The sequence below is a fragment of the Rhinopithecus bieti genome, unplaced genomic scaffold (assembly GCF_001698545.2).
Source record: "Rhinopithecus bieti isolate Rb0 unplaced genomic scaffold, ASM169854v2 scaffold_23303, whole genome shotgun sequence".
NCBI classification, from domain to species: Eukaryota; Metazoa; Chordata; class Mammalia; order Primates; family Cercopithecidae; genus Rhinopithecus; species Rhinopithecus bieti.
This window is the reverse complement of record NW_016810922.1, coordinates 483,277-507,120: the sequence shown is the minus strand read 5'-3', so window position 1 is coordinate 507,120 and position 23,844 is coordinate 483,277. Positions and strand designations below refer to the sequence as shown.

Sequence of the window (23,844 nt, the reverse complement as noted above, 5' to 3'; positions counted from 1 at the left end):
ACCCCACTCATTGCCCATAGTCTTCCCAGGGAGCTGTGGCTAAGGGCTGAATGCCTATAAAACTCTGGGAGTATACATTCTGCAGGAGTTACAGACAAATCGGAACCTATCATCTTTTCCCCCTTCTGTCATCTTCAGAAAAAAACTTCACATTACCAACAAAACTGCTTCCTTTTTAAAAAGAAAACTTTCTCTTTGCCCCAGCTTTCTATAAATGAACAGTTAATACATCCTTACATAACAATTCACAGTATTTACTCACATACAGATTAGACTTAGTCAATACATAAAAATTAATAGCAGCAATATGCATATGTGTAGACAAAAGCATTTTGTTTGGAAAGCTGGGCTGATCTTCCCAGTGTCTGACTTGGTAAGGATAAATCTGTGAAACAATGAGGCAGATGGCTGTTAACAATGTACAGATTAGCCTTGCCCTGGTGCTCAGACGTTGAAGGAGCCCAGTCAACTTCTTTTCAAATCCACCCTTTCATTTTGGAAGCACAGCAAATGAATGGAAACAGTATTAACAGGCATCTTTGTTCAGGTAAAGGCTCTGGGAACAGCTGGAGAAAATTTATTGCCTAGACAACAAACCATTTTCCCCTACCTGCTGTGATCGCAGAATGGCAGCATCGATCTCCTCCACCTTCTGAGTGATGGTGTCGCTCACTAATCGGTAGCGTTCATTGTCCTCAGCTACCATTTTCTCAAGTCCTTCTCTTGCCCTCCATGGTACCAGTTCCAGCAAAGCACTGCTCACTTCATTAAGGGAGTCCAGTAAGGCTTTGTTGTTCTTAGCTTCCTTTTTCAGTTCCTGAAAACATACAAATAAGTAAGTAACACTTAAGAGCTTCAACAGACTTTTCCTTTAACTGTTCTTGGAGCTCAAGTCCTTTGCAGGCAAATAACGTGATGGTTTGCCCCACTCCCCCTTCCCTTAGTTTCAGTTAAGTTAAATAAACCTTTTTTATTTAAAGCTATTTTGCAAAAAGAAAAATGTTTCCTGAGAAGTTGAAAGAACAATTCATTTGTCGACATGGCAAGATTTTATCTTTGAAATTTAATATAAATATTTAAAATTTCAGAAGCAAAAACAAGCAAGTTAACATGTATTATTCTTTGCTTTCTGAGAACCTCTAAGTAATCAGGTAACAGAAAAGTAAAATGAACAGGATATTCCAAGCCAGAATTAAGTGACTCTCAAAATGAGGACAAACTGGCTTTAAATCATGACAGTAGACTCATTACAGGCTCAGTGAGACTGACCTCACCAACTCTCTTTCACCCACATGTGATCATACTTCAAGGATGATAAAAACAGAGGCCGATATCTTGGAAAAGAGGAATGATTACCATGCAGTATACTACCTCTGTGATACAATTAGAAAACCCACCCCATGTTATCTTATAGAAATATTGGTATTCCAACCAAATTATGTGTATCTCCGAAACAATGATCATTTTCCTTTTTTTTCTGTTTTCATCATTCTTCCCTTGGGTAATCAACTATACTCCCAGATATAAGACTCTTGAAACAATTATAATATACTGTTTTCATTTCAACTTTTCATCTGGGCTCCTAAAAGTTTAAACAGTTGATCTGCTGCCAATTTCTGTTGGGTCTCCACCCACCAAGGCATCCTTCAGCATATGTAATGACATAAGACAAATATAATTTTATTTTTGTGTGAATAAGACTCCCTAAAAGATAAAAGACTAATCCAAAATGCAGAAATCAGAGCTTACTTTTTGTCTCACTTGTGCTTGACTTGCTGCTTCTCCTTTCAGAACCTGAGTTTCATATGAAAGTAATTCCACCTCCACTTTGTCCAGCCAGGTACACAGCTCTTCGCGTGTGGAGTGCAGCCGCCTTGCAAGCTGCAGTGCCTGTTCCAGAGTCTTGGCTACATCAGTGCTCAATTTAGTAATGTCTTTGTACCTTGCTTTAATGGCTTCCAATTTATCTTGGATTATTAAAACTTCATCACCTAAAATTTCAAAGTCACGTTATTTCTTATGAAAGAAAAAAAGGCGGGGGGAGGGTTTCTTCAGATATTATGGAACACTGATGAAATTTTCTAGAGAACAAAAGGAGACATTTTTCTAAAGACAACCCTACTCAAGAGAAGCCCTTTTCTAAATTTTAATCTTTCCCAAGACTTCAGGCAAATCTAAATCACTCTGAAAATACAAATGTAGAAACTGGAAAAGGCTAAGTGTCTTTAGTTATGTGAAAAGCAGTACTTTTGTGTCTATCTGTATGAGACTTTGTTTTCAAAGAATAGGGGTTAAAAACTGCTTGAGTTCAAATATTGACTTCATGCGTGGCTTAAAAGCTGGTTACTTTGGGCAAGATACTTAGCCTCTCTGCTCTTAGTTACTCATCATTACTCATCTGCACTATTCCAACAGATCTTTATTTGCCTCTACCTCATTTTTTTGACACACAGAAAAACTGTGTCCTGAGCTTCAGATGTCTAGCTCAAGGCTCTTGATTCTACATTTAATTTCTTCAATACATAATAAATGGTACTTGCCCCCAACATATACATATTGCTGAACTGGATATAGGTATAGTGAAATTCCTATGGCCAAAGGAATCACTAAAACTAGTTTCCCTGAGTTGTCCTAAAAATCTCATCTAGATACTAAACTATGTATCAGTTTTCTCAGTGATTCAGACATGAAGAAATGCAGCCTGTGTATAGCTCTGCACATAGCCATACTGTGTGTCACTGCAATGCAATCTATCTTAAAAAGAAATTGTCTACAACCTACGTGTTCATCTGCCTTTCACAAGTGGAAAAGTAATGTGACTCTGTCCTGGGCTTCTCTGATGAGCTCCCGTGCCAAAGTGCTTTATGTTATGAGTAATACACACAACTTCCATCAAGAACTCAAGTGAGATCATGAGAAAAAAGTGAGATCATATCCTAACCACCCCCTTGATTGGTCTTCAAAGTATTCTCCAGAATGAAAGTCTTGGACTGGACCAAAAACTATAAAGTGTTTTGGTTTTCTCCCATCCCTAAAATATTTTGAAAACAATAGCAAATGCTGACCACATGATGATTTGATTTGAAAGATATCTCACCTGTGGTTTGTTTAAGTAGTTCTAAACCATTTAGTAAAGCCTGATCTACATTTTGTTTCCTGAGTAAGATGTCCTCTTGCAGAACCTAAAAACACAGGTACCATTTTATGTGGGGGGGAAAACATTTAAGTTAGCATTAACATTAGTTAATCTCAGAGAACTTTAATTAGATTTCACAGAGACATATTTGAGTCAATATCTCACATTTTCAAATGTTCTTATTGTTCCCATGTTTAAACCTCTTCTTTTCACCACCAGGCCCCATGTCCCATGTTCGTCTACCATAATTCACAGCATATGCCTTTTCAGAAAATACCTAGGGCCCTATGAAAATGGGCTTTGTGGACGTACTGAAGTACTGATTAATATACGTCTTTGTATACAACAATAAAATAGCAAAATGAAAAGTGAAATATCCAGCTAATTGGATAGAGCCACTCTTTTCTTTAAAATGACTTCATTAAAAGTAATCTGTATAAACAGTCTTTTTTGAGTACAGTGATTCATCAAAATCATCATAAACATAAAATGACACAGAAATAAGGACTAAGAAATGACAATTGAAATGAAAAAATAAGATAAAATAAAATAAAATAAATTAAAATACCCGAAGTTCAGACTGCTGCTTCCATAGCCCCTCAGTGCTGTAATCCTGGACTGAGAGCTTGCTCAGTTTGTCATGCACTTCATTCAGCCAGTTCATCAGTTCAACTTCATCTTCCCCAAAAATCTTAGCATTACATAAGGCCTGCTGGAGGAGCTCAGACCTGCTGTGACTTTTCTCTTGAATCTCAATGTACCACACTTGAGAGAAGTCTAATTTACTCTGCACCATATCTTTATCCTCCCTGGAGCTCAAAACCTTTAAGGACTGGCCAATGCTAACAGCCTGGTGTAAATGTTTATTGTGATTGATGATGTCATCTTCTAAGGCCTAAACAAAGTTTAAAAAAATAAAGAAGAAAAAAAAAAAGAATGGACAAATAAAATGAAAACATAAATAAAACTAAAGCACGACATGTGAAATGGATTTAGTTTGCAATTAAACAAAACAATAGTACATAACTCAAATTTATGTCACAAAACCACACAATAAAAACTGAACCTCTCTAATGTGTGATTTATATCTTACTTTGTGCTGTGAAATTTGTTCCTCAAGTTTAGATGCTTGGGTTCCTATGGGTTCACAATTCACCAGCCTCTTTTCTATGGTTGTAAGCCACTCGTTCAGTGGTTCTAAGGTTTCATGAAATTGCTGTGCTACCACCGAGATACCTTCCAACTGACGATTCCTACAAATGTGCCAAAAGGTCATTTAGTGATGAAGAATGTGTGAAATATTCAACAAAAATCTTCAGTCATGCTCCTGCAATCTATTCTAAACATTTTCTGTAGAAACTATCTTAGGTTAAAATTTAAATCTCTTAACATTTAAAGAACATATTAAAACAATTCTTCTGTTAAAAACAACTAAAGTTGAACAACAGATCATCCTCAAGTTCGTGAATCTCATGAAAGTCTGAAGTAATCTTTTGTAACAATACTTCCAATAATTACAGTTATAATAATGAGAGCAATGTTATAATAATAACAGTAGCAATAGTAATGACAACAGGTAAAATTTATTGAACACATATTCTGTGCTAGGCCCCATTTTAAGTGCTTTATATGTTAATTTCAATTGGAGCAACAGTTACTGAGATTGCTTTTAATCAAATGGTCAAAACGGGTTTCAAATTTTAAAGAGCATACATAGCTTCTTCCTCCAATGCTTAGTGGAATTAATAGTGATTCCCTATTTTATAAAAGCGCAGTGTTAGGTTTACTTCCCAAAACCAATATTAATATTTTACGGATTAAAATATCACAAACAGAGGAGGACTATTCATTGGACTTTTACTGGCATTTTAAAATACCTTTGGAAACACGTTTCCTCAGTTGCAGAGGACTAAAGCTAAAACCTGTTTCCACCGCCCTCAGTATTTATCTAGGGCAAGCTATTGTTCTGGTCTGTATATGGAGTACCTGATTCACTATCAAATCCTGTATACATAATTTCTGCTGGGATCAACAGATACTGTTGCCTCAACTTCTTATCATGTTTAATTTTCAGGGAATTACATGTTTTGAAAAATTAGCTTTCTATGAGGAAGAAGGGAATTATAGAAAATTGGCACGAGTTATTAAATATAATTTCTATAACATCAAAATACACACATATTTTAAAAAAACTTTCAGTTGATACATTTGATCCTAAAAAATGAATAAAATTACTATATTCATAATTACCTCTGGATTATCACTATCTATGACCTTTTTTACTAAATTCAAATATCAAATCATCTAAAATCAGTGGAAATAACTATTCTGTGATGGGATTTCACTTACTATGATTTAAACTGTCCACAATAAATCTGGGCATGAATCATAACTATTACCAATATCCCTCAATTTAATATCTCTGTGAAGAAAGTTTTAGGAAAAGAAGACTATTTATGGTAATAAAGCAGAGATCTAGACATTCACTCATTTATTATTTTAATATTACTGAGAGTATCTCCCATGGCAGCCAGGGCACAGCTCCCAGGGCACTACACAGAATGGTTAATCTGTTGACACATATCAAAAGACAACATGAGATTTTTCACCTTTTTGGGAGCACTTCATTCTATGGCCCTAAAGCTATAATTAGTTATACTGTGTATTTAAAGTTTAGACAAATCCTTCTCTTTACTATTCTGGTTCCAAAGAAGGTGGGAATTTATGTAACATACTCATTTCAAGTCAGTGATTCCTCTATTTTTATCTATCTTCAACCCAACCAGCCTAGGTGACGACTCTTCAATGTAGCTACTACTATGGTTAGTCAATGTGGCATCAATGCAGATACTGAAATATGGGTTGGGGTTCTGGAATAAAATTGTTGAGAACAAACACCCAGTGGAGCCAGGCTCTAGGGTTCCTAGCCTTCATGAAGTTAGAGCACCCTTCTACCTTCTTTGTTTCTTAGCTCCCATTCCCCTCTAAAACTTAGCTTAACTGTCATTTCCCTGCCCCTAGGCTAGGTTATTCCTGTCATATGCTCCTATAGCAACCTGTATTTCTACTTTGAGACATGACATTTATCATTACTTCTCAATGACTATAAACCCTCTTAGACTGTACCCTATAACACAAGACCTAACTCTGTGCCTGATGCATGGTAAGCAGGAAGTAACTATGTAATAAACAAATGAATTAACCACCCCCAAGGGAAATGCTTTCCTTAAAAAGTTGGAACATAGAGGTGACAAGCCATTACCATTAGAGGAATGAGGAAAGAGGCACTACAATCTTTGCTATCTCTGTTCACATACATGATAAACACAGGAAAATCATGATTTGAAGAAAAGTATTACCGAAATACAAAATGTTAGTTTTGTAGACAGAGGCCACTGCTACTCTTTCAAAAGAACTGGAAGTATGTAAGTTACCTTGTTTCAGCTTTATTAAGCAGTGCCTCCCATCTACTATCCAAGAGACTGAGCTGTTTCAAAATTTTCACTTTATCTGCAGGCTCTGCTGTTGTAGCAATTTTTTCTCCTTCTCGTTTGATTACCTCCACCGTAGATTTGCGGTCATCCAACAATCTTTGAAGAAGCTTGAGACAAAACATTAAATATAAAAAAGCAAGGGAATAGTTATATGAATATGAAGTAAAACGTATTCTAAGTACCTCTGAAATATGACAAAAATGTATTTTGTATGTATGCACATATGAAAGGATGTGAAAAGTGGGATTTTAAAGGTAATTCATTTGTCTAATGATTTATTACTATTGGGTCAGACACCGTGGCAGGGGCTTCTCATAGTAGACAAAACTAATATTGGTAAGGCCACTAAACTCATTATTAATTTTTTAATATAGAATAATATGGTAGAAAGTGCCGTTTAGGATAACTCCAATGAATCATGAAAAAAGTGCAAAATCTCCATTTTTGTAATGAAATAAGAATGCCTTAAACATTCAACAACTATCTGCCCTGTCAAGATACAAAAGGTTCCTATAAATCATTACTGTTTTCAAAACCCTTTCCCAAGTTAAACAATCCATTATAGACAAGGAAGTTAAGACTCAGCCCAAGTTCACAAGTTAACAAGGGTAAAATGAAACGAGAGACTCTTGGCTCCTTTTACCAGGTGGGACTGGCTCCTAAAATCTGTGTGAGGCTGCAAACTCAAACAGCTTTTACACATCATTGCCAACAGGAAGAGAGGGCAGAAGATGTCAGAAATCTCCAAGGCTGGCTAAATAAGACTAATATTTCAGGATTTAGCACCAGAAACAAAATTCAATTTGATTCTAAGTAAACATTTCAAAGTACCTGAAATGAAATGTTTGTTGTAAGAAGCCTTTTACCTTGCTCTAATCTAATCAAACAAATAGCTCATGAGCAACTGCTGTGCACAGGCACTGTGCTGCCAGCAATGAGGAAGGCCTAAGTGTACAAAACAGTATGCTTCACTGCTTCCTTAATGATCCTGACTGATAATTAAGGATTAAAGATTTGACAGTTACCCAGAAGTAAAAAGCGAACAGAGTATTTTGAGATCAAGACCACCAAGGCAGAAGGTAAGAGGAACTTGTTTAAAGAGAAGGGTAAGACATACAAACTGTTGGCACAGGTTTTTATATACTAAAGTCATGATATAATCAAAGTACAACAGGTGCTCTGGCAGCAAGGAGAACTAATTACTTTGATACATTTTAATAACAAAGCTTCTAGCAATTAAAAAAGCAAAATCAATTAATAGGTTTTGTCGGCTAAGCATCATGACTCTGGGAGTTAACTTTAAATTGTGAATGGTAGACACTGTATTATGCAAAAATCACACAAATGCAATGTGTTTCCAGTTATGTTTCCTTAATCCTTACCTCTAAATCTATTTCTAATTGGTATAGTTTCCCAATATGCTGAAGTTTTCAAAAACTTTTAGGGAGACAGTATTAAATGTAGAAATTAAAGTAAACAGTAAGTCTTAAATACAAAAAAGAAATTGAGGGTAAATGTGGAATTTTGTTTTTTCCATTTTAATTGATGAATAATAATTGAATTTATGGGGTGCAATTCGATGCTCTGATATATGTATACACTGTGGAATGATTAAATCAATCTGATTGACATATCCATCACCTCACCTACTCATCATTTTTTTGTGGTGAGGACCTTTAAAATCTATTCTTTTAGCAACTTTGAAATATACAGCACATTATTATTGGCCATGCCAAATGAAATAAGCCAGGCACAGAAAGAGAAATTTAAAATGTATCTTTTTAATAAATTTTTTTAAAATGTAAAATTTGTAAAAATGTCTTTAAGTTTTAAATTAAAGTAATTAACATAATCCACCCACTTCTTTCTAAAGTTCCAGAGGGGAGCAACCTTACCAGGATGCCATGCTCTAGGATCCTTCCCACATGTCATTTCAAGTCATGGCTGGCTGATTACTACTCAAAGTAGTACTAAATGCTTCATACCTGACCATTGCCATCAGGGGCACAGAAACTATCGTGTGGTCACTCTCAGGTACATATCGTCCCTCTGAAGACCCTATTTTCCCAAATTGGCCCCATTTTAGTAGTGTCAAAAGACACAATGGCACATTCCTCAGCATATATGAATCAAATATTTGTCTCTTTAGTAATAGGTTGAACCAAAAGAAACTTTCAATATTTAATATATAAAAAGACAATTTCATAGGGATCAACCTAATATGTAAGGGAACAATGATATTTCCATACAAATGCCATCTTGTCAGTGAGGCCTTCCTTGATGACCTTATTTAAAATTACACACACACCCTTCCTCCATTCAAGCACTTTGGGTCCCTCATCTTTGCTCTATTACTTCCTGATGCCTCTCCCCCATCTCTGCTTTATTCATCACTTGCTAACTTATCACCATGCATTTATTTACTTTACTTATTGTCTCTCAATCCTGCCACACCCTTCCCACTTGGTTTCAAACTCAATGAGAAATTTTCATCTTTTTTATTCAGGGATATATTCCCAGCATCTGGAACAAGGCCTGGCCCATGGTAGATGTTCAATAAATATTTGTTGAATGACTAACAAAATAATGTCTACAGCAGCAATAACGGGTTAACTAGGTTATCCCATTAATTAAAAGGTCACAAGGAGTATTTTTTCTCTTGTTATTAAGATTCAATATGAAATACAACACAAAAGCAGGACTAACTTACCTTTTGTTCTTGTATCTGGGCCTTTACCACTTTGAACTCGGCCGACGGAGGCTTCTGATTGGCCACAAGCTCCTCAGTGTCCACCATCCAGCTAAGCAGGGACTCCAGGGCATCCTGGAATCTCCCACAGTGCAGCAAGGCCTCCTGCAGCTGGGCTGCTCGCTGAGCCACCTGCAAAGTGCCAATTGTTTCCACTTATTTATTTGTTTCACAAAATAATGCAATCTGAGCACAGATCACTACTTTACATGCTTATTTTCCCATGTGTTCGCAAATTTTCTTTTCCTTTTCACTTAAAATTTACTCAAAGCATCGACAGTGGGCAGGATACAAGTGAAAAGGAGACAAACTCTAAGCAAGTAGGTGTGAAAATAAGGTCACCATCACAAATAGTCAACGGAGAGCACTCAATCTTGGAGATTTTTGAATTGTCTAATACGTTTATGATTAGCAATGAATGATTCAAATATTTTAGAGTTATCGTAAGAAACAACACATTAGTCATTTTATCAATATCGCATTTTATTTCCTTCTGATAAATATCAGAGATAACGATTTTTAAAAGACTAAGAATAAATGGAACTATTATAGTAGAGAGAATCAGAATTGTATTTTGCTAGACAAGAATAACAAAAGTATCCAATTAAGTTCTGCTAGCTCCAAGCTCTGGAGTCTTTTTTCAACCAACCAGGCCCTTTGTCTTCTAGTAAATGGAGTCTCTGTGTCCTACATAGAGATATCTTATTGCTTGTCTCACAGATATTTTCCTTTTGGACTGAATAAAGTAGCTGGCAAGATATTGTAAGTGCTATGGATTATATTTACACCTGACACAGCATTCCAACTGTGTTTAAGGTGCACTACAATATGTATCAGACTTTAAAGAATGAATAATGTAGTTTCAAGACCTGGCACCTGCTTAAGATTTCAATGGAAAGAAAACAACAAGAATAACCACCACTGCCACAACCAGATATGCACTGCCATCCCATAATAATTTTCTGATAATTTATGTCGCATAAGAGCTGCCTGCCGTCGTATGGTCAGCGTTATTTCCCTAAGATATCAGAGCATTATTTCTAGTGGTTTCTCTCATGGGAATTTAGAAAAAGGTTGGATCTACATCTTACAAGTAATTGGGGGTTGATGGTCTATAGTGAGGGTGGCAGGACTTAGTCCAGGAATGACATAAAGATAAAGCTTTGTTTGCACAGTGTGAAATTAGTTGCTGATATTTGAAAATAGGAAGGTGTCACATAGAAAGTGAGATTTCCAGGTTATTTTGAAAGTAAATAGAATATCTGGCAACAGTGGGCCTACGTCCCTACATGTCAATGATCTTCTGGAACTAAGCAGTGACTGGTACCCTTACAGATGCATGTGCCCATCATACCTGCACTGTTCTAACTGTGACCATGTCTTGATTAAAGGCAAGATAACAGCAGGGAGAGGCTCTGTCTTACCCAGTTTGCTTCCTTTCATTTAGATTCCCTACCTAGCTCCAGTAGGCATCTGAGTTTGAGCTACCCAGTTTACAGTAATATAAGACAATAGACATATTTAGAAAAGTTTGGTTACCATAAATATGATTCATGGTCATAACAAATGCTCATGAATAATCATCAGCAAAAATAGCAATGAAGGGGGTGAGAAAATTACCTTCTTATTGAGAGTCTTCCACCGTGCATTGACATCATCCAGGTCATGCTCCAAGCCCTGAGTGCTAGTGCTTTTGGCAGCACTCTGAATAAGGCCTTGACCTAACCAGTTTACATCTTGCTGTTTACATTGCAAGGGTTCAATCTCTTCTTTCTGGAATACCTGCAGTTAAAAGAGTCATAATTATATGAGTTATATTACTTATCAACCACCAAATATATAATAAGCATTTCTTTAGGCATCAGGTTGTGGAAACTATCAATTATTACAGAGGTAAAGGTAATTTTTATTGTCTAGCCATAGGTCATAGTCACCTTCTGAAGAACAGAAAGAAACTAAATATAAATTAATAGCACATCAAAAGCATTTGAGAATACTAAAGAATGATGTTCTGAGTACACTTAATCAAGTTACTTATAAAACCAAGAAGACAGTACATGTCTCCTCTTTTTATTACTTATCATAGGATGAGAATGTTTCTATTTTCCCAGTTTAACTGTAGAAAAAGATTTACAGAAAATGCTAAAGAGCAAAAACATAAAATAAGTAAAAAATGAGCCTTCATGGGCAAGGCAATCCTAATAGGCTCTCCTAAGAATGGCTGTTGCTAGCTGGCAACTGAAGCTTGAGACACACATTGGAAATGGAAAATCAGGGACAGGATGAGGTGAGCCAAGTGGCCAAAACATGGCTTGGCAGGAGGGCCAAAATATAGAGATAGGAAAATGAAAAATACATAGGCATATGCTGCAATAGTATGGATCCCTACACAAATAGCCTCCTCAATGTCTATGAAATTGCCAATGGACTCTTAAGAAATGCAATGACCTCACCCCATGGATCTGATCACACACCTCACTAGCACAGCAACTCTGGATACTCTGTGGTCACTGTCACCCATACCTGCACTGACAGTCATTTCCCAGCAATCTCTCTCTTATTGTCTATCCCATCCAACTTATGGTTCCCCAGTTGCCTCTGACTGGCAAAGGATTTAATGTGCTAGATTAAAATACAAGTGCCATGAAAGCAGAAATTTCTGTTTTCCTTACAGTAGTTCTATGACCTGGGCCTACCAAGGTACCTACCATGTAATATGTACCCAATATTTATTTGCCAAATTAATATCAGTATAGAAATTTATATTTCTATCTTAGGTGGATGACATCAACCCCTTAGCAGATAATACTGGGAGTAGATACATCAATATTATTATTATTTTTTCGAGACAGGGCCTCACTCTGTCACCCATGCTGGAAGGCAGTGGCACAATCACAGCTCACTACAACCTCTGTCTCCCAGGCTCAAGCCATCCTCCTACCTTAGCCTCCCCAGTAGCTGGGACCACAGGTGCATGTCACCATGCCCAGCTAATTAAAAGAATTTTTTTTTTGGTAGAGACAGGGTCCCATTATGTGGTCCAGGCTGGTTTCAAACTCCTGGGCTCAAGCAACCTCCTTACCTCAGCCTTGCAAAGTGCTGGGATTACAGGTGTGAGCCAACTCTTTCATAGATAATATGTTTTTAATATAGGGCTTGGAGGATGCCATGAGGAAAATAAATTATTGGAACTAAGGAAGGAAAGTTTCACATAGATATTAAGGTAAAACATAGTTTGAGATTCTGAGTCATTATCCTGAAGGGCACTATATAAGTATACCAATGATTGGACAGTTAATCATAATACATGGAAACAGAATAAAGGCACATATTAAAATAGCACTTAAGAAAAAAATTACAGAGTATGAAAAATAACTTTGAAAGATATAGAGGCTGCAGGAGACAAATCCTCCAGACTCTGGTCTAAGGCCTAGCATACAGGATACTCCTGTGTTACTGTATATATGAGTAAATTAGAGAACAGCAAACAAATTAATGATCATTTTCTCTAAAATCTCCTCATAGCTAAAAACTCAAACTGCCTTTTCCACAGAATATACATATAGACAATTTCCATACTGGCAGTTTACATATAACAATAATAAATATTTAAAAATCAATTACACATAATCAAATAAATTATAAGATTCACCCAAATCACTGAGGAAAAACTTAGAAAGTCTCCATAATTTTGCAAAAAGGTAAAATTTATCAAATATGTAAACAGAAACTTGGCAACAAAGTGTTAAAGATAGAATTTGGCATTATAATTCAATTTCATTTCCATACCACTTTCTAAGTTATAACTTCTAGGACTAATAGCTTTGGATATGTTTTACTACTTAGTGGGGATGGGGGGGGTGGCGGTGTACAAAAACTGCTATCTTTTAAATTCCAGGAACTTGTAAATAAAGATTCAAGGAAACGTTTTATTTTCCCTCTTATATAGTTTTCAGGACAAAAGGGTAATAATAATGTTCTATTAAATTGTCTTAACCTCTGATCTTGGTTTTAAATTAATTTCAGGGGTATATATCAGAGCAGATCTAGGTAAATCTGATAATTTTCTAAAGTGCCACCAAAATATACAAAGAATTTAAAAGATAATTACTAAGGAGTATATACTCCCCTAAGATTTAAATTGTTTTCCACAAATAAACTGAAATATCCTTTACAGTAAAAAGTTAATTTGCTAAGCTTTTAAATTAGCATGCCATCTACTGCACGCCTAAGAAAAGGGCATAACTAACAAGAACAATTATTTCACAGACTGAGAAGAGGAACTGTTTTGATATTGTCTAAGTTCCTTATCTGTCAATGTTAACAAAATACTTATGAAGCGAGACTTTCCCCCTAATCTAACCGATAGCACACAAGCATGAAGAGAAGTTTAAAATAAAATAAAATAACCTCTGAGGCAAAGTTTACCAGAGGAGTTTAGTAAAAGTACCAAAATAGCTGAACTTCAATCTGAGTGGGAAGAAAAAAATTACAGGCTTGACAAACAACCTCTACTTATTACAAGCCTGCACCCTTTACTTTCTTACCTCATTCACCACTCACAAAAAGCTGGGAGTTATAATGCCTGCAAAGTACAGCATACTAACTCTACTCTCATATGCAGAGCTCCTGAGAGAAATTTTTCAACGTATTAAAAAAGGTCCTTAATGTGGATAGAGTACTTTGCAGACCATAACAATATGATACTGTTTGTACCTTCATGACTAAGCCGGTTCAAACTTAATAAATCCAATATAATGGTCCTTAAATGGCAGTGTCTTTACCACAATTTGTATAAAAGCCTAACATTAACATATTCACAGTGGAGGCCTTCTAAATGAAGGGGAATGGTCACCTTCTGCACAATCAATAACAGGACCCTGAACAGCTGGGAATAACAATTCTTCTCCAAAACAGTCCCTATTAATTTGTTATAATGATCAATTTATCAATATGTGGCATCTTGCAGGGTGCTAGTCAAACCCCCAAAACAACAGTGTGGATTTGATTATTATTAGAAACACCAGTGACCACTCTGAAACAGAACCACAAACTTTTAGCGGAACCACAAACTTTTGACACTGCAGAGTTTCATATTTCCATGAATTACCTGAACCAACTGAAAGCCATTGCAGACAGTGTCCAGTATTCCTGCCTGGGTCCCTGTTTTTCTGGGTGCTGCTTTCTTTCTTGCTGGTATGAATTTCAGGGAGTACTTCTTATATAGCATTTCGCTCTCCTGGGCAGAAAGAGGAGCCTCCACTTCCTCTTTAGATGCAATATTACATTCTCCTGAATCATATTGTGTCAAAAGTGTCACATTTTCTACTACGTTGATGCTACCACAATCTACATCACTCTCCCCTAGATCTGTGTGAGAGAGATCTAAATCTTGAGGGGAATCCTTCAAGAGTTCCCTACTTTGTGCTGTGATCTGGGATTCTCCTGGTCCATATGTTTTGTGCTCTTCTGCAAGGTTAAAAATATGTTCATTTTCTCTATTTCTTGGCATAATTAATGGGTCGCACTTCACAGGGCTCTCTTTCAAATTATTCCGCAGGCAACAATTTTCATCGTGGATTTCCCTTTGACCATTTACATGTTTTGCTTCCTCTAGTAGAGAAACATCATGTAAAATCATTTTGAAATTTTCATCAGGGTGGGCACTTTGACATGAAAGCAGTGGGATTTTCTGTTCGCTAATGGAATTAACAGAAAAAAATGGTCTGTACTGGTCTGTTACATGAATATCCTCAGCAGAAGACAAACTTCTAATTTGTGACTGGTCTCCAGTTAAAATGCCCTGTTTTTCTTCCCTCTCTGCTGGAGGGCTACATAAACCAGAGTCATCCTCCTCCGAAGTGAGAGAATTAGTACCCCATCTGCACTTGCTGGCCTTGGTAACAGCATCTGACATATCAGTAGGTTCAACAAAAGAGCTTTCACTTTTGTTTGCATAATCCATAAAATTGGTCGGGACAAACATTCGCCACGACCGTCTATGCTCTTTCTTTTCTGCATGAGATTTGGCTTTAGGTAATCCTGTGGTTCGAATGATATCACTATTTAGTTTGAGCGCATCAAAGATCATCTTTTCATCTAGTTTGTTAGCTTCCCGACCTCTCAGCTCAAATACACTGGAAGAAGTAAGGGCACCATTAGAGCATAAAGAACTAACATCCAGTGTTCTGTGACTGTAGGGTAAAGTTCGATCTGTAAAATGCCTGGAAGATAGACTACCTTTTGAACCAGAGTCTATCTGTTCATTTAGTCTAACAGTATCATAGATTGACCGCTGTGGGACATAACAGTCTTCGATATTTAGGTCCTCCTCTTCTTCACCCTTCCCTACACATGGGGGATTCTGACGTAAACAGTCTGGTCTGCTGAGTGGCTTCCCCATTTTGCAGATAGTTAAAACAAATATTGCAGCTCTTGACACAGACAATAAGAAATAAGATAAAGCATCTTTCAAGAAAGTATACTTCTGAACAGAGCTATGAAGTGTCTTCAGCATAAAGACACATGCTCAAATAATATATGTCATAATATATGAGGTGTTTAAGGTCATCAGCAGTGCGTCAGTAAAAATGCAATTATCCTTTTACCTGGTTGACTTTAGGATGATTCTAAACAATAAAGTGCATCAATAACAGAGAACAAAAAAATCTCCTTTGTCCACCTTTCCCAGCTCCCAAAGTTCCCGTTCACACACTCCAAAACACAGAAAATAAACAAACACACACTTAACAGTGGCTCAAACACTCAGAACATTCCATTGTCAGTCCATTTCCCTTTTTAGTCTGATATTTCCAGATTAAAATTTCCAAATGAGCAAGCATTTTAACAGGCTGAATGTTAATTTCGGCAGAGCTCTGGTTAACTGTAATCCACTTAAAGATGGCTTGCAGAACTCCACCATTCTAGTAAATAAACCATGCTCCAGAAATTTAAAAGACAAACACAGGGACCTGGTATTGTTCACATCAAGGCAAAGAACAAATCTTCAGAGAAAAATAAGTCTAACGTTATGAGAAAGTTTCCTTTTTTTTTTTCTTTTTTTTTTTTTTTTTTTGAGGGGGGAGTAGCTATAAATAAACTTGATTGAAAAGGCAGGTTTTCTTCCTGTTTTAAGCTTCTTCAATGCTATTCAGAACTACTCAAAGGTAGAAAAAAAACACCAGACATTTAGACACCCAGGGCAGTACAATCCAGCAACCGTTTAAAGTAAACAGAAAGTATGGTGTACTATTAAGCTTCAAAAAAAAAAAAAAAAAAAAAAAAAGCCATTTCCAAAGATTCTTATCTGGTCCTCCTTAGGAAGGCTTATTCCACCTGAGGCAATTGCAGCAACGAAGAGCTCCGCAGCTTCCTCTAAGGCACAGGCAGCGTAATTCACATTCAGCAGAAAACCCAGGGACTACACTAGCTTTTGAAACTGAACCAACTTCTGTGGCCACAGTGTGGCCTTCATTTCAGCTGGGGCTAGAGAGAGACGGCGGCGGTGGAGGCAGGAGAAAGAGAACTCCGCAAGGGAGCTCCGGCGCTGTCCGCGGCTCTTCAGGGCAGCACGGTGCCGGGCAGGCATCCTCTCCAGCCAGGGCTCTTGCAGCAAGGCCCTCTCTCTTCAGACACCATCTGCTGCGTCCCTGGGCCTGCCGGGCGTTCCGGAGCCGCAGCTCTCTACCACTTCGGTGCTACGCCCTCCTTGTGACTTAACTTCGCAGTCATCTTTCCTCTGACTCTTCGCTTCTTCCCGGGAGTCGGCGAGCGGTTTCAGTGGGAGGTACCTCGAAGCCGAGAGGCTGCAATGCAACAGCTTGTGGTGACATCAGCGCAAAGCAGGCCGAGTCTGGCGACTGGGGAGAGGGGCAGCTCGGGTTCAAAGACCGCGGAAACCCGGCCGACTACTTCAAAATGGGAAGGGATCCCTAGTACTTGCGGAGGCAGAACCTGGCACCGGGAGATCCGCGAAGAAATTATTTTGTGAAAGTCCGGAGACCGCACTCATTTGAATGCTAAATGGGAAAAGGGGGGCTACATAGGTCCCTGTCCTTCAGTTGAAACCACACTCTTACACTGAAGAATCTGATGCTTCAGCAGCATCTGCGATGCAAAGCGCAGATCACTTTGAAGTTGAGAGTGTTTTGCCATTCCTTTTTGAAGCCCAAGTTCAAATCTAACTGTTCTCCAGAGTAAAGTATTCCTACCAGTGAGGGGCTCTCAGCACTGCTGACATGAATATTAGTAGTTACTAATTACCATACAGTACTCTTGAGGTTAACATAAGGCCCAAGAGTGGTACTCACTGACTCCAGATATTTATTTTAATCACCTCCACAGATTTTTATCTACTGAACACCCTTTTAAAAATACTGTTTGAAAATAAATTCAGCAAGCCAACTCTTAGTCTTTGTAGGAAAATTAATAGTTTTATTTAAATAAAATCTAAACATTCTCTATTTTACAAAATAAGAAACATCATCAGAGTATCAGAGGTACAAATGAAGTGGTCTTTCTTCAGTCTCACAAAATAATCATTTGAACATGAACAAAACTGTGCTCACTCCAAATGAAGAAGGCAGTTCTAGTAAAGACTTTCTACTTTCTTTGTTAATTTTACAGAAAAGATGTGGAGGAAATTTTTGTGCCTTTAATGAGAAAACATTATCTCAATATTCATTCTATAAACCTGAGAGTTTAATCTTTAAAAAAAAAAAACCTTTTCATAATGAAAACTCTATCAGTAACTCATCCATTCAACAACTATTAGATTATTAGATGCAACTCAGTATGTGGCCATCATTGACTATATATATGACTATCTATAAAGAAAAGAGAGAATTAAAAATATCCATCAACATCACAATATCAGTGGCAATTTTTCATGTTCAAGACGTGAAATATTTCAACAAGCACCTGATTCTGTGGTGTTCAAGCACACAGGCTGTAATAAGGCACTGATAAGAGAAAGAAAAATGGTCTCATAGTTACCAGGCTTGAACAGTGGATTGGACACTAGGCTGGGAAATAGTAGAGACCAAGAGTCTTACTCCCAACTGCAGCTCTCTTGATATGTAAGCCTAGAAAACTACTTATTCATGGCAATATGAGTAATAAAGTTTCTTTGAAATCTGTATGAGTGCCTTTCTCTAAACACTCTAAGATCCTTACAGAACTTTTTATAATAAAGAACGGCTCTAATTCAGTCCACCTTAGACTCTAACTCTGAATCATCAAGCACAATATTATTCTAGGCTTACGAAAAGCTAAGAGGAGTAACACATAACCTCACATTTGAGGTGGGTAGTACATTTTGAAACTGCACAGATAATTCATTCATAAATTAAATGATTCAAAAACATAGTGCTCACTGTCTGCCAAACAACATGGTAAGCACTGGAAAAATGATGTTGTGAAGACATAACCACCACTGTCCTTACACCACTTACACTAGAGTGGGAATGTGAATGAGAAAATGGCCATGACACAGTTTGGAAGTAAACAGTGCTATGGGAAAATATTCCCTAGTTAATTATGTTCAAGTATATACCATTTATTTAACAACTAAATTCCTTTTTTATTGAACTGATTTTTATATTGATTAAAATTTGTGACAATAATTTACATATATCTTTGTTACTTGAAATCACATTCCAAAGTCTTACCTGGATGACATGTAAGAGCCGATATACAGAGCAGAACCGGACTGGTCTATTTTTCCCCAAAAATTTGGTTTAGACAGCTACTATAAATGTGATAGTCTCTAATGTTAATAAAATCAAGGTATATTAAACCATGTTAAATATTAATCATGACATCTAGATCCCTCACATTTTCTTTTTTTCTGAGACAGGGTCTTGCTCTGTCGCCCAGGCTGAAATGCAGTGGCGTGATCATAGTTCACTGCAGCCTTGACCCCTTGGGCTCACGTGATCCTCCTGTCTCAGCCTCCCAGGTACAGGTGTGGACCACTACACCTGGCTAATTTAAAAAAATTTTTTGTGGAGATGGGGTCTCACTCTGTTGCCCAGGATTGTCCTGAACAGCTGGGCTCAAGCAGTCCTCCTGCCTTGGTCTCCCAAAGCGCTGGGATTACAGGCATGAGCCACTGTGCCCAGCCCCCTCACATTTTCATAATGAGAGAAATACATAATAAGGTAAGTAAAGCTTTCCTGAAAAATAGCAAACACTATTATTTCATAATACAGAAATCATAATGCTGTTTTCAAACTGCAGCTTTACTTATGTATGTAGCCTACTAGATATAATCCAGCTAAACTATCTACTAAAGCAGATGATTTCAGAAAAGTACATACCACTAACTGAATTACAAGCAAAACAGTAACATTTTCTCATTTTATATCCCTAAAGTTTAATTAAATCTTTTAAAAGGAAAGTCCCTGAACAATCTTCCCACTAAGTGCAACAATGTACATCATAGAAAAGTTTTATCATTCACATTTATTATTATTTATATATTATTTACTCATAGAAAAGAGCAATTTTATCAGCCGAAACATGGAGGTTTTAGGGTTGAAGGATTGGAGGTATTAAGTTCAATGCACAGTAAGTGACAAATATCTATGTAAGTAAATGCACTATTATCCATGAAATAACTCTTGGCCTGATGGCTCTTGAAATTAGGATTAGAAGTCAAACAAGGGATATGCGTTTTGTGCTGCAAGTACAAAAAACAGGCATTAAGAGCAACAATTGTTCTTTCTAAAACAAATATGCCATTAGCTAATGAAAACTGAAAGCATACTATATTTTGAGTTTTCAAACTATTAAATTTCTTCACATAAATGGCTAAAGGTTTCCAAAGATATACATCATATGAATATGCAATAACTACTTATTTCCTGGGAATATAGTTTATATTTAGAGGAAAGTAGAATGTTCTGACCCTAAACTAAACCCATTTAAAAACAAGAGTTCACGGACTGATCTTGACGGGAGTTTATCTTGATGTGAACCTTAGTTAATATCTTTAATGAGCACTTGCCGTTCTTCCTTAAGTTACGACAATACTAAGACAATGCCTTTCCCATATCTTCAATGAGGTTTTCTGGTAACAGTGAAAAAAAATTCTATGTAACAGAAGATGATTCTATATATAAATCTTATTAATTGAAATATATACATATTTCACATATTTTATTTATATATATATATATAGTCAAAAAGTTCATTTAAAGAAAAGCTATCTAGCAAGCAGAAGCAACTAACATGTTAATGGCCCTATTCAATTTTCTTCAGAGAAACAAAAACCAAACAAAATCTGGAAATACTTTTCATATTAAAATACTGACAAAAGAAACAAAGCTTGAAATGAAGATAACTGGAGATATGTGAGAACAGGATCTGTGAGCACAGACATTTTCTTGTTGTATCCAGTTCTTGAGCAGCTCCAGTTATTAATGAATGATTAGAGACCTAGATAAACATTTACCAGTCAAATGGTCTTTTCAAGAAACCAGTGTATAATTTCATAACAAGGCAAATTCTTCTCTCTCTCTCTCGCACACACCTTTAGGCAACTTTCCATATTAATAAAATACATTACAAAGGTCTCCTTTTATCAAAGGAGGGCCTATAATAATGACAGTAGATCCCACAGTTTGGCTCTTTTGTTGGATCACTCTAAAATGGTGATACAGGTTTATCAAGGTAAAAGCAAAACAAAATAACAAATACCAAAAAATCCGACATTATAAAATCTCTGGCTGGAACTGCCTTCAGAACAACCAACTTTAATTCCTCAATCTTAAATGAAGGAATAAAAGTTAAGAGGAGCTCTGTGACATAAAGGGTCGTAGTATTAGCGGCAAAACTGAAAAGAGAACCCATGTTGCAAAGTTCCCTTTTGACAGTCCTTTCTGAGAAGTATGGTATATTCCTTGTATTATGTGAAAAAGAAGGCATCCACCTGTCATGCCTAATTTGTGTGAATAAGAATATGAGGTGTTAATAATACTACACAGCAGATCAGCTCCACCTCTTCATAGCTAGGTGTGGTCTCTGCCTCAGTAGGGCTTCTCTCTTGACCAGCATATGCAGTATTTTCTTCCTAAAACTGTTAAATGCCACTTTGCTGTAGGTTTATTAAATAATGTGACCTTCCTATAAAAGTCATGCATCAAGTTACAGTGTCTATAGTACAAATATTTTCACCATTAAAAATACCAGAGGAAGGTAACAGGCAACCCCTTTGCTAATGTAGCTTCATTAACAAAATCCAATCTATTAAGGAATTTTCCCTAACAAAACCTCTTCTGCAAAACCTTTATCTAATTTCCCCATTCTTAATAAAAATGGAGAATAATTTGTCAGTGACCTCTATATAACAATATGAACACTTTAAAAGTACTATTAAAGCATTTTTTGGACAGTTTGATTTTCAATATGGTGACATCAGAGGTTATTTTTGAATCACTTGATAAACACCATAATAAGAATTTGTGCTCAAACTGCCTGTCTTCCTTAGCCCCAGGCTACTTGTCATTTTAGTTTCCCGAATATTAAAATAATGATGCCTGGGTTAAACAATGCCTTCACCTGGACCAAACAAAATTTATTACAGTATAATTAGGCATGGGTTCTGCTCTGTCTCTGGTTTCAACTTCACTTAAAAATCCTCTGCTCCATGTAATTCTATGTCCATTTGAAAATAAAAAGATGTATTCAGAGCGACTTCTACTGGAGATGTATTCATTTGTGGGGACAAAATGAATTACAATTGGGACAGCAACAGAGTGGCCAGAAATAAACTGTAAGCAGGTGCTGAGGTAAGGCATTTTTCACAATGGTCTAGATTGGGGTATCCAATCTTTTGGCTTCTCTGGGCCACACTGGAAGAAGAAGAGTTGTCTTAGGCCACCCATAAAATACACTAACAGTAATGACAGCTGATAACCTTAAAAAATGGCAAAAAAAAAAAAAAATCTCATAATGTTATTTAAGAAAGTTTATGAATTTATGTTGGGCCACATTCAAAGCCATCCTGGGCCACAGGTGGGCAGTGGGCCATGGGTTGGACAAGCTTGGCCCAGATAGAGGTGGGAAGGGTACAGATTTAGCTAGGACTCATTAAAGCATCAAGTTTTTTTGATTTTCATTGAAATTAAATCATTCAATATGGTGATAATGGTTACTTCATAATGATCAGAAGACCTGATTGGCTGTTCATCACATAATAGGAATTACTGGGATGCATTCCTTGTATACAGTCAGTTACATATGTCTTTGATAAATAATAATGTGGAAATATTGTTACTTAATAATGTGGTTTAGATTTGAAGATAATCTTGAGCTAGGAGTCTTCAGATAGGAGGTAGGGATAGAGGGAACACCAAAGGGGTTTCTTTCTTCTTGCCTGGAGACAAACAGAATTGCTCTGCTATTCATTCCAGCAATTTATAACAGTGTGCATAGAATTTAACTGTCATAGAGAAGTGTCAGTGGAAAATGGTACTCTAACTTACCAACAGTATAGAAAACACCTCAACCTTCAGACATGTTAGTCCAATGACTAGTATTTAGAAGTAGAAATCTTATGAACAACAGCCCTTATATATAATCAAAATAGTTTTAAAACGTCAAGCTAACTAACATAAAAGATAACACCAATCTATTTTCAAAATCTCAGAATAGTTTTCACTGAGTGAGTTGGGACATTTGGTTTAGAATAGCATTTGCTTTAAGTATTATGTTTGGGTTGGTATCTTTAACATGAATGAATGAATGTTGTCCTTGTCTTTATAAGAAAACCTCAAGTAACTATTAACAGCTATTTCTTAAATTATAGAAAGAAAAACAGAATCGGGGAAGTCTATCAAACCTGCTTTAAATCCTCTATTATGGGCCCAGTGAATATGAGGCACCCCCTGCTGAGTGACTGGGTAATAGCTTTTATTCTCAGTTCTGCTCAGAAGGCAGTTTATTTTGCATTAAGAAAAACTATTATAGGATTTTATCTGTGACGTTGGGTTAAACTAAAGCTACCAGATAGATTAATGTCAAACTAGATTGTATTTCAAAGTCAATAAGGAGGACAGACTCAGTCCTTCACTTCTTTTCTGTTTTACTTTTAGGAATTATAACTAGCTTTCACTCAATACAAATCATTCCATTTAAAAAATTTTAAAAACTTTCTAAAAATTATGTTAAAACTAATGTTTAACAAAAGTCTAAGGCCCAACCGAAACTAAATTAAGTACTGAACTGTAAACAAGTCAATTTACTACGTTAACCAAGAAAGAATCACTAAAACAATGAAATGTTTGGCTCCATCTCAGTAGCAGCAGTAGTGGTGATCACTGGAACCACTACCATCAACATCATCATTATCATCATCACCCTTATCATATCACAGCACCTACATAACATCAGTTTCTAAGACTGTTTTACATGTTTATCTCACATTTCTCATAGCAGCTAGTTTTATAGAACATGTTCCTTAA

The 23,844-nt window shown here is 36.6% G+C and overlaps 1 protein-coding gene across 1 annotated transcript in view; it reads right to left on the bottom strand.

The window, feature by feature from the left end:
- DST (dystonin) overlaps nucleotides 1-23,844 on the bottom strand; it is a 387,485-nt gene that overhangs the window by 69,144 nt on the left and 294,497 nt on the right. The window contains 8 exon segments of the mRNA XM_017893233.1: nucleotides 611-817; nucleotides 1,750-1,991; nucleotides 3,098-3,182; nucleotides 3,705-4,031; nucleotides 4,230-4,389; nucleotides 6,571-6,737; nucleotides 9,341-9,511; nucleotides 11,000-11,161. Coding sequence (XP_017748722.1) covers nucleotides 611-817; nucleotides 1,750-1,991; nucleotides 3,098-3,182; nucleotides 3,705-4,031; nucleotides 4,230-4,389; nucleotides 6,571-6,737; nucleotides 9,341-9,511; nucleotides 11,000-11,161 — 1,521 coding nt within the window.